General features: G+C 38.6%; 2 protein-coding genes, 1 long non-coding RNA gene and 3 pseudogenes across 3 annotated transcripts; 3 read left to right on the forward strand and 3 right to left on the reverse strand.

The window, feature by feature from the left end:
• Positions 1 to 3: 3 nt before the first annotated feature.
• Positions 4 to 3348, forward strand: LOC110861721 (mannosyl-oligosaccharide glucosidase-like; the record flags this gene model as incomplete). The annotated part of the gene is given in 4 exon segments (XM_022110847.2): positions 4 to 281; positions 283 to 492; positions 1936 to 2486; positions 2489 to 3348. Coding segments are annotated over 4 exon segments (1344 nt in total), but the record flags the coding sequence as incomplete, so codon positions are not given.
• On the reverse strand, positions 3187 to 5565 carry LOC110861788 (annotated as a pseudogene).
• Positions 5566 to 5900: 335 nt separating this feature from the next.
• LOC118433246 lies at positions 5901 to 6360 on the reverse strand. Its single transcript, XR_004833271.1, has 3 exons — positions 6283 to 6360; positions 6034 to 6145; positions 5901 to 5969 (listed from the first exon to the last, which is right to left on the reverse strand). It is a non-coding gene; the product is annotated as an uncharacterized LOC118433246 (long non-coding RNA).
• An 806-nt stretch (positions 6361 to 7166) lies between these two features.
• Positions 7167 to 9934, forward strand: LOC110861722 (annotated as a pseudogene).
• Positions 9413 to 16498, forward strand: LOC110861723 (mannosyl-oligosaccharide glucosidase). The gene is made up of 8 exons (XM_022110848.2): positions 9413 to 9421; positions 9604 to 9761; positions 9835 to 10025; positions 10535 to 10697; positions 10771 to 10957; positions 12606 to 12721; positions 13036 to 13614; positions 15056 to 16498. The coding sequence occupies exons 1-8, from the start codon at positions 9413 to 9415 to the stop codon at positions 15912 to 15914; spliced, it is 2262 nt and encodes a 753-aa protein (XP_021966540.2). The 3' UTR covers positions 15915 to 16498.
• LOC110861802 lies at positions 16308 to 18496 on the reverse strand (annotated as a pseudogene).
• Positions 18497 to 18685: the final 189 nt, after the last annotated feature.

Raw genomic sequence — 18685 nt, forward strand, 5'->3', positions numbered from 1 at the left:
GCCCTTAGCAACCTCATCGGAGGGATTGGTTACTTCCACGGCCATTCGAAAGTCCAGTCGCCTTACAACTCTGCCCCTGTGCCGTACTGGACGTCCAGTCTGTACACGGCCGTCCCCTCGAGAAGCTTCTTCCCCCGCGGGTTCCTCTGGGACGAGGGCTTCCATCTCCTCCTCATCAACAAGTGGAACCCTGAAATCTCCATCGACATCATTTCCCACTGGCTCGACATGATGAACACGGAAGGCTGGATCCCCGAGAACAGATTCTTGGCGACGAGGCCTTGCCCGAGTCCCGGAGGAGTTTGTCGTCCAACGGAACGACGTCGCCAATCCTCCCACGCTCATCATGGCGGTGTTCGACCTCATCCAACGCCACCGCGAATGGCTCCTGATCAATCATAAGGCCACCTTGCAGCGAATGTGGCCCCGCTTGTCGACCTGGTACCAGTGGCTGAATAAGACCCAGATGGGAGAGACGCCCTTCACTTATCGGTCGGTTAATGAATTGATTAGTTAGATATGTTTATATTTTATCAGGGTGGGCTAAATGCTTTGTTAGTATTTTGTGCTGAGATTATTCCCTGTGTTTGGATTTCCGGGGATGTTGCACCCACAAAAAGATGATAATCTGCGTGAAGAAGGCAACAGTCCGTCGAAAATGCATGTTTTGTGAAGAGATTAAGTCAAGTCAAGTAAACCCAGTGTTGTACAACTACTCAGAAAAGTAGTTGAACTACAACTACTTTGATTCCATGTAGTTGAATTCTAACTACATTTTCAACTACATCTTATTTTAACTAATAACTACCAACTACTTCTTAACTACTTTTTTAACCAAATATTAGAATCATGAAAAAATAATGAAATTATTTACAACAGATTTTTACTTTAGATTCAATCAGGCCATGTAATCTCTAGGGTTCATTCGACAATGTCGATTTGCACTTCAAAATTCCAAGTGCTTCAAACAATTCCCCACTTCTGGGAGATTAATTTAATGTAAATGAGATACCCCTTCCTTCCATGATCCATTTAGAAAGGTAGTTAAAAAGTATTTGAAACGTAGTTAGGGTATTGTTGGTCAACTACACTACACCATCTAAAAAAGTAGTTAAACTACTTTGTATCAATTACTTTGGCAAAGTAGACAGTTGAATCTTAACTACAACTACTTTTTGCAAAATAGTAGTTGTAGTAAGTAGTTAAGTACTAGAGTTAACTAGAAAGTGTAGTTAACTACTACAACACTGATTGTAAACCTTTATTAATATGTCCACAAATATCAGTTAATACAAATTGGTTTCAAATTCATAACATAAATTACGAGGCTACTAAACCAAGTATGATTAACAATTTTGGTTCTTACTTAAACAAAATTCGCAACATTGCTACACAAATTTTGTTACGTGTAAGATTGATTAAAAAAAGCTATGAATTTAGATAATTGTGTTAATTAAAGGTTATAGATAGTTATTTATTAAGTTCGATTAATGTAGCCTCCGCCTTTACAATCATACAGATTCGTTCTGAAATGTAATTAACGTAATTTAAATAATTGATTAATTGATTTATTGTTATAAAGCACTGGGATTATTATCAGTTTAGTATTTCTTAAAACTACATTGAAAGAATGATGTTCCGAATTGTCTTTTGCTGTGAATTAACTTTTCATCCTTGACAAATTACTGTTTTTTTTAATCGTTAAATAGTGTATATATTTTGACCGTGAGAAAAAGTTAGTTCCTTCGCAAAACCCGTATTTTCGTATGACTGCTCCCTTCTCCACATACATTTTCGTCTTTTTGTGGGTGTAACATTCCCGGTAATCCAAACGCTGGGAAGAACTGAGCTCAAAATAGTACACATTTCGACAAAGTATTTAAGCCACCTCTACAATTTTATCATTGTAACTAATCCACTCATCTTCCTTTTTAGCTGGCGAGGTCGAAATGCTTCCACCCTGCGGGAACTCAATCCCAAAACGTTAGCCTCCGGGTTGGACGATTACCCCCGAGCGTCCCACCCCACCGAGGACGAGCGCCACTTGGACCTCCGCTGTTGGATGTCTCTCTGTTCTAAACTGATGGGCGAGCTGGCCGAACTTTTGGACTATGACGCCACCCGGTTTCGCTACACATATGAAAAGCTCACGGATCAAGACCTCCTCGACAAGCTCCACTGGTCACCGAAACTCGGAGCTTATACCGATTATGGAAACCATTCAGATAAAGTCGTACTAAAACAAGCACCCGTCATTCCCCCGAAAAGCGGGCAACGTCCGGTCCAACCTCAAGAAAAGGTTCGGCACGCCGTGCAACCACCGGAACTCGGTTTTGTCAACATGTTCGGCTACGTCAGCTTGTTCCCCTTGATTTTGGGGATTTTGAAACCCGACTCGCCCACCTTCACGGCCACCCTGGACAAGTTGGATAACCCCAAATTGCTCTGGACCCCGTACGGGCTTCGTTCCCTGGCCGCCAATCGCCCCTGTACAACAAGCGGAACACGGAGCATGACCCGCCCTACTGGCGAGGCCCCGTCTGGATCAACGTCAACTTCCTCACGCTCAAAGCCCTGCATGACTACTCGAAAATGGGCGGAAGTGGGGCCGTCTTGGCGAAGGAGAAGTATCACAAGTTACGGGAGAACGTGGTCAATAACGTGGTCAGTCAGTACCACAAGACGGGCTACGTTTGGGAGCAGTACGACGACGCGACAGGGAAAGGGAAGGGTTGCCGACCCTTCACCGGCTGGTCGTCGCTCGTTGTTCTGATGATGGCGGAAGAATATTGAGGCTAATGATATCTATTCTATGTGTAGCAGGATATGTAAATATATGCATAAAGATAGCCTATGAATATATTTACGCAGATAATTAATAATTATGTAAATATTGTACCACGTACTTAGTTCCTAAATGACCCTCATGTCCAACAGGTTGCCACCACTTTCTTGTTGTCTTTGGCTTGGCTATTTTTTCTACAATGAGGAAATTCACATCAATCTTTGTAAACTTTATCACATTTACAAAGTTGGTGTGAAGATAGCCTCCGCAATACTCTAGCAACAACAATGTATGATTGATTTTGTACCCCAATATGGATAAATATGTAACATAAATATTAACTTATTTTATAGATATTCCAATATTCCTCCTTTTCTTGTAATGTTTGCTGCTTTTTATAATTGTGATAATGTACAGTTTTATTGTTTGTATAAAATGATTAGCTGCTGTAAGAATATATAAGTAACGTATTAAATAGTAGCTTATATTAGCTGATATTTGTTGATAGTTGAATAAAGTTTACAATACAATACAATACAATTTAAAATGATAAATAAAGAGAACTACATGTACAAACAGTTTATAAAACAAAGATCCAAAATCAAAATGTTTTTCGGTGAATAACGCGTTGGCCTTCTTCTTCTTCAAATTCCCTTTTCGAAACCCACATTTTCTTGAGCGTGTCCAACGACGCCAATATCGAGCCACCGATCCAGGTCGAGTACAAGCGTTATTGGGGAGCAGAAATCAGTGTATAAATTACGTACTTTATGTACTAATTGTCGAAAGTGAATATTTGTTAATTAGCAATTACTTTAAATAACGTCTAGCCACCGGATAGCACAATGTTTTGAAAGAGAATTTTCCTCAAATCCGGGTCCGACTTTTGTATGGAAAACAGCAAAACTTCATGCATAGCTTCACACTCTTCTCTTATCAAACCTGGTCGAAAAAGGACTTCCGGAGCTAGGAAGCGAGCTTGGCCAATCTGTCGACAAAATAGACATTCATTCCAATTCCTTATTACTGAAGTTATAACAAAATTGTCCTCACATCAAGCTGAGCGTCTGACAACCTGTAAATTCGCTTATCCGCATCCGGGTCAAAGTCCTTGGATGGATTCACAGATAAGTAACACTCTCGCTCCTTAATCGTTCTCACAATTTCGAACTCTGACGACGTCCTAAAATTGATTCCTTCCTTTCGTAGAAGAAACCTGTGCAGGAAAATATATGAACAAAATATAAGTTATCCGATATAGCAATTCTGTATGAATATTGAAGGCATGCATAAGTATACTTTTTCAATTTACATATCTTCAAACTCTGGTTTAAATGATCAAAATCAATTAAAATATATCGAAACCTTGTCAATCATTCTTACTATTTCATACTCTGACGATGTTCTATTCTATGTATTCCTTCCTTACGTAGAATAGTAGCAAAGTTAATGAATAAAATGTATCAAAACCTTATCAATACGAGATAAACCAACCTTAGATATCTCGTCACATCTCGCCCAACTAAATCCACCCTCGTGATGCTGTGTGGCAGGGCGAAACCTTCGTAATAGGTCACCCCATCTCCGGCGACTAATGCAACATCCGTCGTTCTCTCATTTGCTTATCTTATCTACCAAGAATAATAACTTCATTAGTTGCAGGCTGCAACTTGCAGCACATTCTCTACTTAATCACCAATTTTTACTTACAATTTAAGAACTGCCTGCATCGACAAAAATAAGGCTGGAGCGTTCAGCGTTTCGAAAAATATCTCGGCCGACTTTTCCCTGTTCCTGCGCGGATTGAGGGGCGCTTCCGTAAGGGGAACGGGCTGCAGAGAACAAATATTTCAAAATTATGACCGACTTATGTTCCTTTCTTGTTCTTTTTACCTCTTCAGCAAATGTTTGCAGCTGATCTTTGCTGTACACGTATTGCCAAATTCTCTCCATGTCGTTCCAATTTGTGACGATGCCATGTTCCATCGGTACTTGATGGCCAACAGGCCCCTGTGCTCTTCCGCCTTGGGACCGATGAGAAGGTCACCCTCGAAAGCTCCGGCCATCACTCGAACGTGCTTTGGACGGCCCACACTGCTCAAAAAATGCTCAAACCTTCACAAACTGCTTATCAACTTCGTTATCTCGTATTTTTAACCACTCACTAATTAGGAAACCGACATTTAGGAACAGAATCTCCAGCAAATCCGGCCTTGATAATACCGTAACCCTGAACCAGACAAATGTCCCATTAACGACCAATTATGCGTTATACAAAATAATTGCTTTCTCACGTTATCAATTACTACAGGCTGATTAACCAACTCCATTTCGTTTTACTTATCGTTTATCAATAAATTCAATTTTTAACAAACTTATCTCGCATTTTATGTACTTTTGTGTGTGCTTTGACTTGAGTCATTCATTTCCAAGCTGGCGCATTATATCTCTTATAGTATGTACGAATCCACTTTGTTCGAAAACGCTATGCTTTCATGCGTTAACTAAACTCCATGATATTTTACTTTTAAGTTCTCAGTGAAATAAATAAAATTAATAATTATAAATAGGCAAATAAATAGTACAATAATTTTCACTAATCGCGCAATTTTGATACATTATTTTTCTCGCTTATAAATTTTATTAGCCATGTACCAGACACGGTATGATTAACACAATATGTTGACATAAGGATGGAAATTGACGACTTACAACTTACGAAGAACATTAATGGATTTGAAAATTCTAATAATTTATAATAACACATATTTTAACAGCAAAATTACTTGAATGCAGGACGTTTCTTCTCCTTCTTCTCCTTCGCTTCTTTGCCTTTGACCGGCTGCTAAAAAAATAATTAATTTAATGAAGGAAGCATAAAATCGAGATAATAAACCTATTTAATTGACGACTTACTTTTTTTTAGCGCTGGAGCTCGCTGTAGCCTTCAAGTAAGACGGCAGTTCCGTCACAACAAATGTTGCCTGTGGACGAAACATTAGTATTTAATTTGCATGTTAAAATGCAACTGAATTTTTATACAACATTCACTCACATTGGCCATTTCTTCCGTGACTCGGGGAGGCAACGACCTTCGCCTGGTTTTCTTAATTGGATTGGTGCTTCGTGACACTTTCCTCCAATGGATGAGGCTCTCTTGCCAGGTCTTTTCTTCACCAGCAGACTAAAAACGCAGAAAAAATTTAGTCACTTAATTTACTTTAAGGAAGGAATAATACTATGCCTACAAATGTTCTGCCGTTAACTCCAGGTTGGCGATAAGACGAGTTTGATAAACATCTGGTTCATCCTGATCCTCTTTCGGCCCCTTTTTTTCCCATCAGGTTTCTTCTCCTCCAGCTGGAAAAAAAAAATAAAATGGTCATAATTTTGATTTCTAAACCCTCCTCACGGAAGTGCCCCTCAATCCGGGCAGGAAAAGGCAGAAGTCTGCGGAAATATTTTAGAAACGCTGAACTCTATAGCCTTATTTTTACCTTCACTTTCTCAGATGGTGCTGGGGGTGGGTTTCGTGAGGACTGCGCGACGGGTTCTTGAGGCGGCGTCTCCGGGGGGATTCACCTCCTACAATCGTCTCTAAAATGGGAACAAACGACTTCCTCTGAGCCATTTTTTCACTATTTTTGAAAATATTGAGAGTAATAGTCGATACGTAGTATTCAGTGGAAGGAGGAAGCGCGACTGAGCCGAAATTGGAAAGCGTCGGCCGAGGAAAGCTCGCCTCTGCAATGTTGAAGAGGTCATGTAGAAGAAAACTCAGTTTCTCCAACTTATTTTCTTGACCTCCCGTAAGAGTTGGCATGTGTGGTGGGTGGAGGAGGAAATGTGTCTAGACTCCATCCTCACCACTGTCTCGTTTTTATTTTCAACTGACCTGAAGCCAGCCACTCAAAATTTCCAAAAAGTTGGACAATTTTCCATGACCAAAATGCATGAAAGCTAAGCGTTTTCGAACAAAGTGCATTCGTACTATGAGAGATTTAATGCGGCAGCTTGGAAATGTATGAGTCAAGTCACAGCACACAGAAAAGTTGTTCGTTGTGACAAGTACGTAAAAATGCGAGAAAAGTTGGTTAAAAAATTGAATTTATTGATAAACGATAAGTAAAACGAAATGGAGTTGGTAAATCAGCCTGTAGTGATTGATAATGTGAGAAAGAAATCAATTTGCAAAAGGTTTAATTGGTCGTTAATGCGAGATTTGTTCTGGTTCAGGGTTCCGGTATTATCAAGGCCGGATTTGCTGGAGATTTCCGTTCCTAAATGTCGGTTTCCTAATTAGTGAGTGGTTAAAAAATACGAGATAACGAAGTTGATAAGCAGTTTGTGAAGGTTTGAGCATTTTTGAGGCAGTTGTGGGCCGTCCAAAGCACGTTCGAGTGATGGCCGGAGCTTTGGAGGGTGACCTTTTCATCGGTCCCAAGGCGGAAGAGCACAGGGGCCTGTTGGCCATCAAGTACCCGATGGAACACGGCATCGTCACGGATTGGAACGATATGGAGAGAATTTGGCAATATGTGTACAGCAAAGATCAGCTGCAAACATTTGCTGAAGAGGTAAAAAGAACAAGAAAAGGAACATAAATGGGTCATAATTGTGAATTATTTGTTCCCAGCACCCCGTTCTCCTCACGGAAGCGCCCCTCAATCCGCGCAGGAACAGGGAGAAGTCGGCCGAGATCTTTTTTGAAACGCTGAACGCTCCTGCCTTATTTTTGTCGATGCAGGCAGTTCTAAGCTTGTAAGAATAAGTGTTAACTTAATTCTTGAAGAATTGATAATCGAGTCTCGCAACATATGGTCACAGATTTTGAGGAATAATCGATCATAAGTTTAATTAATGTGAACTTTGCAAAAGACAATGGGCCACGGTTACCAGCGGTATTTGCATCGAAAGAGGGAGAAACTGCGCCCTAAAGTTGATAAGTTTTACACCTTTCAACTTTACTGGTCGTTTCCTCCTCTTTGGATGCAAATATCTCTGCCAAAAAGTGTCTATTGGTAGATGGTGTAGTTTGCAAATTTCGTATTAATCAAATTTGCGATTGATTCACACTGTTTTGCTAAAAATCAGAGAGCATACGATCTTCATTTTGAGTGATAATTATTTTATTAATCATTTAATTTAACTATCATTTAACCATTTGATTTCGTCCCATAATTAATAATATAATTGTTCTTTGTAGATATGCAACTGGGAGGACGACGGGCGTGGTGCTGGACGCCGGAGATGGTGTGACCCATGCAGTGCCTATTTACGAAGGTTTCGCCCTGCCCACACAGCATCATGAGGGTGGATTTAGCTGGGCGAGATGTGACGAGATATCTGAGGTTGGTTTATCTCGTATTGATAAGGTTTTGATATATTCTATTCATTAATATTGCTACTATTCTACGTAATGAACGAACAAGTCTTAGAATTTTGTGAGAGTTTGAATAGTAAGAATGATTAACAAGGTTTTGATATAGTTATATTGATTTTGATCATTTCAACCAGAGTTTGAAGATATGTTCATTGAAAAAGTATACTTATGTAATGCAGGCCTCCAATATTCCTACAGAATTGCTATCAGATCTCGTATTGATAAGGTTTGATATATTCTATTCATTAATATTGCTACCATTCTACGTAAGGAAGGAATACGTAGAACAACGTGAGAGTTTGAAACAGTAAGAATGGTTGACTAGGTTTTGATTTAGTTTTATTGATTTTGATCATTTCAACCAGAGTTTGAAGATATGTTAATTGAAAAAGTATACTTATGCAGGCCTTCAATATTCATACAGAATTGCTGTATCAGATAACTTATATTTTGTTCATATATTTTTGCTGTACAGGTTTCTTCTACGCAAGGAAGGAATCAATTTTAGGACATCGTCAGAGTTTGAAATAGTACGGACGATTAAGGAGCGAGAGTGTTACCTATCTGCGAATCCATCCAAGGACTCTGACCCGGATGCGGATAAGCGAATTTACAAGCTACCAGACGGTAGTCAGCTTGATGTAAGGGACAATATTGTTATATATTCAGTAATAAAGAACAACAATGAATTACTATTTTGTCGACAGATTGTCCCGGGTATCGAAACGGCGGTGGCGACACGGCGGTGCTACTACATAAACGCCAGAAATCGTTCACGTTTAACAAGTGAGAAAGATATGTATTTGCTTTGATGGAATGTTTTCAGGTTTTAATATGATTATGTATGTTTGTAATGTCGTCATGTATTAATTAAAATGTTTGTTTTACAGACTACTTTCCACCTGCGGGATAAGCACAATTGTAGCATTTGTAGCGTATTAAGGTTATCTTGGATATTTAGAGACGAGAATTTCAACTCCTCTGCAAGTAGATAAGGTATTCTATTTGTTTGTCTGTTTGTTGTTCTTTGTTCAAGTGTGTCGATAAGTATTAGTTAGTTAATTACAAACTGGTATTCAATCCATGGCCAAACAAAGTTAATTATTTGTATTCTAATCACTTAAATAATTAGCTAACTAATGAAGCATTTCACGTCAGTCTTCGTAATTTCGTAAACTAACGAAACATAGGAACATCGCGTAGATAATTTTGACTTATTACAAAAACTTACAAAGATAAAAGCCATGTTACTGGTTCGTAAGTTGATCTTCGTAAACTTACGTGGTCACGAAATTACGAAGGTTGACGTAAAGTGTCTTATTATTAATAAGTTAAGTAATCTGTCTAATTTTAAGTAAATATTTACGTCTCTACAGAAAGTACTAATTTTGTATCTATACTCTCACTTGATTTTGGTACTCGCTACTTTTCGCAGGTAGTCGTCCGTGCAGGGCTTGATATTCCCGAACGGTTTTGGGGGTCTTATCGACCCGGCGTCTACTTTGGGATGAAGCATCGAAGTCCAAAGTCCTTGCTCACTGGGTTCATGTGGCTCCTCCCTTCTCTAGTCAGGCCAGGAGAACCCAACTTACGGTAATTTCACTTTATCCACAACAATGCAAATTCAATTCCGTTTTATAAACACGTAATTTCCTTCTAATTTTAGGCACTTGTGCGAACAAGGTGACGGCCTAACGAAGTACGGCTGGGTTGAGCATGACGGCGTAAACTTTGGGGTTCAGGAAATCATTGATCATCACATGAAATTGACAACGTCTTTCGTTAAAGCTCATCACGGGAAGAAAGGTGGCGATTGGACGTCACGAATCGAAGTTCAACCTCTGGTAAAAATCAGAAGTTTTTAAATATTGACTAGTTAACGTAGAATTCGATAACTCATTGTCAAAACAAAGTAAATACCTACTTACATATGTATTAAATGGAAATTTTAATGTAGGAATTGACGACTCATCGTCAAAATCAACACATTTTTAATCATTTCCCCGCTCTGGGAACTTATTTTAAAACTCTGGACGACAAATTTGTAGTCAGTGAGTTGATTAATTGAATGGTGCTGAGTTTTTAAGCCAGTTTCGATGAGGTCCAATTTATCTGAAGGCTTCTTAAAGTTGAGGTCTCCTTCAAAAAGTGTCGAAATTATAGTTATTTTTTTTAATTGGGAAAGGTCTGCTCAACAAGTACATCATTCAGAATTTCAAAATACATTGGAGAAATATTAAATATTTGCTGTCTTTAACGATGAATTATCGAGTCCTACGTTAATTAATTAAATGAATTAGTTATATATTTCATTCGTGTATGTATCATTATTCCGATGACGAATTAACCAATCTTCTGTCTATTAGGCGACTACAATCATCCCCAGTCGACCACGAAGGAGGAAGTCGTGCTCCTCTACTACGTCGCTTTGGAAGCCGGCATGGGTGGGAATCTCGTTCCCGAATATTACGGCGACATTCTCAAATCCGTCGAAGGTTACACGCCCGAGTTGGGAAAGTTCACGATAAAGTAATTCCCACTTTTTAAACAAACATGATAACAACTATGACTTATCTATATTAAATCCTCATTTTTTGTACAGGTTCATCAACAACAATAACGTTTTAAAGTCTTCATTTATCCAAACAAGTCTGGATTCCATGACTGCCGCTTCAAACACCGTGCTCTCGAGCATGGCGACCACCTCGGTTTCCGAAAAGCAGTGGTTGTTCTTCCTCAAAAATAGGAATCAGCCAGACTCGAACCCTCAAAACTTTCTTGTTTATCAGGTGCGTATTTATTAATCAGCAGGGTGGCTGACTGATTGATTGATTAATAGTCATTTATTCACGTTATTCCTTGATCAGTACAATTTAATGACTGGTTTACATCAAGTAACACTAAAAGATATAATGAGTAAAGAATTAACTTAACTACATAACATGACCTTACATTTATCTATTCCGTATTACTGTAATACGGAATACTTTGTCAAGATACAAGATAAACGATAGTATCTTGTCTTGTATCTTGCTCGCCTGATCAGGGACGTATCTTGTATCTTATATCTTTTAGACAATCGAATAGTATCTTGTGTAAGTATCTTATCTAGATATGCCTGGAAGAAAAGTATCTTAAGATAGTTGACAAGATGCAAGATACTTTTTTCTAAATTATGTCAAATTCAGTCAATTTCTTACTACTGTCAGTCAATTTTACCATGAATTTGTCGTAACCAGAGTTTGGTGAATTTTTACTTTATGTTTTGCTAATTAGTAACAAACCTATACATGCAATGCATACATATGTACATATATTCATATATATAAGTACTCGTACATACATAAACATACATTGCATATTGCATGCTGTGTACCTACGCTTAACTAATGTATAGATAATATAGGGTTTAGTTTGAATAAGCAGAGAATATTGTAAAAATACTATGAACTTCTTAAAAATATACGCATGTTAGGTAGGTAGAGGTCTAGTTTCTCGAAATTTAAAAATCTTTCGAAGTTTAAACATAGGCAACAAAATTTGTTAATTGATAACAGAATGATTTTAAATTTTGCATTAACTAGATTTTCGTTTAAATTATTAAACATTACTAATTGAGCATGAGTACCAGGCTAAAAAAAATAAAGTATCTTATCTAATATAAAAGTATCTTAAGATACATATCTTGTATCCTGTTCTTGACTAATCAATTTTTAAGAAAGTATCTTGTATCTTGAACAAGATGTATCTTATATCTTATCCTAGAAAGTAAGTTCATCTTGTAGCTTGTATCTTACGACCAAAGTATATTGCCCACTCCTGCAGTATTAATCTAACGATTACTTATTGACGTACTTTGTTTTCTGCAAGAACAGAAGTACAGGATGAGGAGAATTATGGTTTAAGGACATTACGGATGTGCAAATGAGAAAAACTTTATTGTTTTATAACCAAGCTCGATTGTGAATCACAATTTGTGATCGTCATCCGGACGGGAAATATTATAAATCATTAATTATTTTTCCCAGAGGCTTGAAAAGTACAAGAAACTTTGCTGAAATTTCAAGATACGTTTTTGTTAAATTGAGGTTTTGCATTGTATGCTCTCCAATTTTAACCAAATTTGTGTCAATTCATTACAAATGCAATTAGTATGAAATTTGCGAAGGACACGATCTCCCAATGGGAACGTTTGTTTTAAAATTATTACTAATAATACAGAAACCTTAAAGTCAGCAAATTTTACACGTTCCAAATCCACTGCGCGTTTCTCCTCTTCGGATGCAAACATCTCTGCCAAACGTGTCCAGGATGATTAGCGACAACTTAATAAACAAACAATACTTTTCGGCCACCCTTGATACTTGTCATGCGAATACATACATACTTATCTAGTCCAGTGAGATAAATGTTAATGTGACCTTTTACTTATTGCAGGTTCACGTCAAGGGTCACTTTAGTATGGACATTGTATACGAGTCTGAAAGCGGGGTCGTCCCTTCCAAGAAACTTTTATCGGGGGACATGTACAGCGAAATGTTGCAATCGTACAGGTAAATTAATACTCAACAGTGTTTCGTTTCTTGCTGGTTTGCTACATTTCTTGCCCTGTCAAGTAATTCAGGGTGCATGAAACTACAAGAAATATGATGCATCTAGCCACGCGCCGTATGAATTATTTACAGCGGTGGGGCGTCGTTTCTTGCGCCGTGCATTTCACGCAGATCAAAATATTTACCTGCAATAAACTACTTTATTACCGTTATTTCTTGCAAGTGGTTATCAGCACGTGAAACACTATAAACATAATTATTACGATTCTTATCAAACTAATAATTTAACCTCGTTTAAATCCTTCTTCTTTCAGGGACCGATTTTCCGACAAGTTCGAGACGACCTTTCACCTGGAGAAGAAAGGCTTTAATAAAACCTCGATTCACTTTGCCAAAGCTGCCCTTAGCAACCTCATCGGAGGGATTGGTTACTTCCACGGCCATTCGAAAGTCCAGTCGCCTTACAACTCTGCCCCTGTGCCGTACTGGACGTCCAGTCTGTACACGGCCGTCCCCTCGAGAAGCTTCTTCCCCCGCGGGTTCCTCTGGGACGAGGGCTTCCATCTCCTCCTCATCAACAAGTGGAACCCTGAAATCTCCATCGACATCATTTCCCACTGGCTCGACATGATGAACACGGAAGGCTGGATCCCCCGAGAACAGATTCTTGGCGACGAGGCCTTGTCCCGAGTCCCGGAGGAGTTTGTCGTCCAACGGAACGACGTCGCCAATCCTCCCACGCTCATCATGGCGGTGTTCGACCTCATCCAACGCCACCGCGAATGGCTCCTGATCAATCATAAGGCCACCTTGCAGCGAATGTGGCCCCGCTTGTCGACCTGGTACCAGTGGCTGAATAAGACCCAGATGGGAGAGACGCCCTTCACTTATCGGTCGGTTAATGAATTGATTAGTTAGATATGTTTATATTTTATCAGGGTGGGCTAAATGCTTTGTTAGTATTTTGTGCTGAGATTATTCCCTGTGTTTGGATTTCCGGGGATGTTGCACCCACAAAAAGATGATAATCTGCGTGAAGAAGGCAACAGTCCGTCGAAAATGCATGTTTTGTGAAGAGATTAAGTCAAGTCAAGTAAACCCAGTGTTGTACAACTACTCAGAAAAGTAGTTGAACTACAACTACTTTGATTCCATGTAGTTGAATTCTAACTACATTTTCAACTACATCTTATTTTAACTAATAACTACCAACTACTTCTTAACTACTTTTTTAACCAAATATTAGAATCATGAAAAAATAATGAAATTATTTACAACAGATTTTTACTTTAGATTCAATCAGGCCATGTAATCTCTAGGGTTCATTCGACAATGTCGATTTGCACTTCAAAATTCCAAGTGCTTCAAACAATTCCCCACTTCTGGGAGATTAATTTAATGTAAATGAGATACCCCTTCCTTCCATGATCCATTTAGAAAGGTAGTTAAAAAGTATTTGAAACGTAGTTAGGGTATTGTTGGTCAACTACACTACACCATCTAAAAAGTAGTTAAACTACTTTGTATCAATTACTTTGGCAAAGTAGACAGTTGAATCTTAACTACAACTACTTTTTGCAAAATAGTAGTTGTAGTAAGTAGTTAAGTACTAGAGTTAACTAGAAAGTGTAGTTAACTACTACAACACTGATTGTAAACCTTTATTAATATGTCCACAAATATCAGTTAATACAAATTGGTTTCAAATTCATAACATAAATTACGAGGCTACTAAACCAAGTATGATTAACAATTTTGGTTCTTACTTAAACAAAATTCGCAACATTGCTACACAAATTTTGTTACGTGTAAGATTGATTAAAAAAGCTATGAATTTAGATAATTGTGTTAATTAAAGGTTATAGATAGTTATTTATTAAGTTCGATTAATGTAGCCTCCGCCTTTACAATCATACAGATTCGTTCTGAAATGTAATTAACGTAATTTAAATAATTGATTAATTGATTTATTGTTATAAAGCACTGGGATTATTATCAGTTTAGTATTTCTTAAAACTACATTGAAAGAATGATGTTCCGAATTGTCTTTTGCTGTGAATTAACTTTTCATCCTTGACAAATTACTGTTTTTTTTAATCGTTAAATAGTGTATATATTTTGACCGTGAGAAAAAGTTAGTTCCTTCGCAAAACCCGTATTTTCGTATGACTGCTCCCTTCTCCACATACATTTTCGTCTTTTTGTGGGTGTAACATTCCCGGTAATCCAAACGCTGGGAAGAACTGAGCTCAAAATAGTACACATTTCGACAAAGTATTTAAGCCACCTCTACAATTTTATCATTGTAACTAATCCACTCATCTTCCTTTTTAGCTGGCGAGGTCGAAATGCTTCCACCCTGCGGGAACTCAATCCCAAAACGTTAGCCTCCGGGTTGGACGATTACCCCCGAGCGTCCCACCCCACCGAGGACGAGCGCCACTTGGACCTCCGCTGTTGGATGTCTCTCTGTTCTAAACTGATGGGCGAGCTGGCCGAACTTTTGGACTATGACGCCACCCGGTTTCGCTACACATATGAAAAGCTCACGGATCAAGACCTCCTCGACAAGCTCCACTGGTCACCGAAACTCGGAGCTTATACCGATTATGGAAACCATTCAGATAAAGTCGTACTAAAACAAGCACCCGTCATTCCCCCGAAAAGCGGGCAACGTCCGGTCCAACCTCAAGAAAAGGTTCGGCACGCCGTGCAACCACCGGAACTCGGTTTTGTCAACATGTTCGGCTACGTCAGCTTGTTCCCCTTGATTTTGGGGATTTTGAAACCCGACTCGCCCACCTTCACGGCCACCCTGGACAAGTTGGATAACCCCAAATTGCTCTGGACCCCGTACGGGCTTCGTTCCCTGGCCGCCAATGCGCCCCTGTACAACAAGCGGAACACGGAGCATGACCCGCCCTACTGGCGAGGCCCCGTCTGGATCAACGTCAACTTCCTCACGCTCAAAGCCCTGCATGACTACTCGAAAATGGGCGGAAGTGGGGCCGTCTTGGCGAAGGAGAAGTATCACAAGTTACGGGAGAACGTGGTCAATAACGTGGTCAGTCAGTACCACAAGACGGGCTACGTTTGGGAGCAGTACGACGACGCGACAGGGAAAGGGAAGGGTTGCCGACCCTTCACCGGCTGGTCGTCGCTCGTTGTTCTGATGATGGCGGAAGAATATTGAGGCTAATGATATCTATTCTATGTGTAGCAGGATATGTAAATATATGCATAAAGATAGCCTATGAATATATTTACGCAGATAATTAATAATTATGTAAATATTGTACCACGTACTTAGTTCCTAAATGACCCTCATGTCCAACAGGTTGCCACCACTTTCTTGTTGTCTTTGGCTTGGCTATTTTTTCTACAATGAGGAAATTCACATCAATCTTTGTAAACTTTATCACATTTACAAAGTTGGTGTGAAGATAGCCTCCGCAATACTCTAGCAACAACAATGTATGATTGATTTTGTACCCCAATATGGATAAATATGTAACATAAATATTAACTTATTTTATAGATATTCCAATATTCCTCCTTTTCTTGTAATGTTTGCTGCTTTTTATAATTGTGATAATGTACAGTTTTATTGTTTGTATAAAATGATTAGCTGCTGTAAGAATATATAAGTAACGTATTAAATAGTAGCTTATATTAGCTGATATTTGTTGATAGTTGAATAAAGTTTACAATACAATACAATACAATTTAAAATGATAAATAAAGAGAACTACATGTACAAACAGTTTATAAAACAAAGATCCAAAATCAAAATGTTTTTCGGTGAATAACGCGTTGGCCTTCTTCTTCTTCAAATTCCCTTTTCGAAACCCACATTTTCTTGAGCGTGTCCAACGACGCCAATATCGAGCCACCGATCCAGGTCGAGTACAAGCGTTATTGGGGAGCAGAAATCAGTGTATAAATTACGTACTTTATGTACTAATTGTCGAAAGTGAATATTTGTTAATTAGCAATTACTTTAAATAACGTCTAGCCACCGGATAGCACAATGTTTTGAAAGAGAATTTTCCTCAAATCCGGGTCCGACTTTTGTATGGAAAACAGCAAAACTTCATGCATAGCTTCACACTCTTCTCTTATCAAACCTGGTCGAAAAAGGACTTCCGGAGCTAGGAAGCGAGCTTGGCCAATCTGTCGACAAAATAGACATTCATTCCAATTCCTTATTACTGAAGTTATAACAAAATTGTCCTCACATCAAGCTGAGTACCGTCTGACAACCTGTAAATTCGCTTATCCGCATCCGGGTCAAAGTCCTTGGATGGATTCACAGATAAGTAACACTCTCGCTCCTTAATCGTTCTCACAATTTCGAACTCTGACGACGTCCTAAAATTGATTCCTTCCTTTCGTAGAAGAAACCTGTGCAGGAAAATATATGAACAAAATATAAGTTATCCGATATAGCAATTCTGTATGAATATTGAAGGCATGCATAAGTATACTTTTTCAATTTACATATCTTCAAACTCTGGTTTAAATGATCAAAATCAATTAAAATATATCGAAACCTTGTCAATCATTCTTACTATTTCATACTCTGACGATGTTCTATTCTATGTATTCCTTCCTTACGTAGAATAGTAGCAAAGTTAATGAATAAAATGTATCAAAACCTTATCAATACGAGATAAACCAACCTTAGATATCTCGTCACATCTCGCCCAACTAAATCCACCCTCGTGATGCTGTGTGGCAGGGCGAAACCTTCGTAATAGGTCACCCCATCTCCGGCGACTAATGCAACATCCGTCGTTCTCTCATTTGCTTATCTTATCTACCAAGAATAATAACTTCATTAGTTGCAGGCTGCAACTTGCAGCACATTCTCTACTTAATCACCAATTTTTACTTACAATTTAAGAACTGCCTGCATCGACAAAAATAAGGCTGGAGCGTTCAGCGTTTCGAAAAATATCTCGGCCGACTTTTCCCTGTTCCTGCGCGGATTGAGGGGCGCTTCCGTAAGGGGAACGGGCTGCAGAGAACAAATATTTCAAAATTATGACCGACTTATGTTCCTTTCTTGTTCTTTTTACCTCTTCAGCAAATGTTTGCAGCTGATCTTTGCTGTACACGTATTGCCAAATTCTCTCCATGTCGTTCCAATTTGTGACGATGCCATGTTCCATCGGGTACTTGATGGCCAACAGGCCCCTGTGCTCTTCCGCCTTGGGACCGATGAGAAGGTCACCCTCGAAAGCTCCGGCCATCACTCGAACGTGCTTTGGACGGCCCACACTGCTCAAAAAATGCTCAAACCTTCACAAACTGCTTATCAACTTCGTTATCTCGTATTTTTAACCACTCACTAATTAGGAAACCGACATTTAGGAACAGAATCTCCAGCAAATCCGGCCTTGATAATACCGTAACCCTGAACCAGACAAATGTCCCATTAACGACCAATTATGCGTTATACAAAATAATTGCTTTCTCACGTTATCAATTACTACAGGCTGATTAACCAACTCCATTTCGTTTTACTTATCGTTTATCAATAAATTCAATTTTTAACAAACTTATCTCGCATTTTATGTACTTTTGTGTGTGCTTTGACTTGAGTCATTCATTTCCAAGCTGGCGCATTATATCTCTTATAGTATGTACGAATCCACTTTGTTCGAAAACGCTATGCTTTCATGCGTTAACTAAACTCCATGATATTTTACTTTTAAGTTCTCAGTGAAATAAATAAAATTAATAATTATAAATAGGCAAATAAATAGTACAATAATTTTCACTAATCGCGCAATTTTGATACATTATTTTTCTCGCTTATAAATTTTATTAGCCATGTACCAGACACGGTATGATTAACACAATATGTTGACATAAGGATGGAAATTGACGACTTACAACTTACGAAGAACATTAATGGATTTGAAAATTCTAATAATTTATAATAACACATATTTTAAC

Source organism: Folsomia candida, unplaced genomic scaffold (genome assembly GCF_002217175.1).
Source record: "Folsomia candida strain VU population unplaced genomic scaffold, ASM221717v1 Fcan01_Sc045, whole genome shotgun sequence".
NCBI lineage: Eukaryota > Metazoa > Arthropoda > Collembola > Entomobryomorpha > Isotomidae > Folsomia > Folsomia candida.

Excerpts from the sequence above, each read along its gene's own strand:
- LOC110861723 (XM_022110848.2), top strand. Across the intron at positions 9,762-9,834 it reads CCAGGAGAACCCAACTTACG|GCACTTGTGCGAACAAGGTG; the intron begins GTAATTTCACTT and ends TTCTAATTTTAG. Across the intron at positions 12,722-13,035 it reads GAAATGTTGCAATCGTACAG|GGACCGATTTTCCGACAAGT; the intron begins GTAAATTAATAC and ends TTCTTCTTTCAG.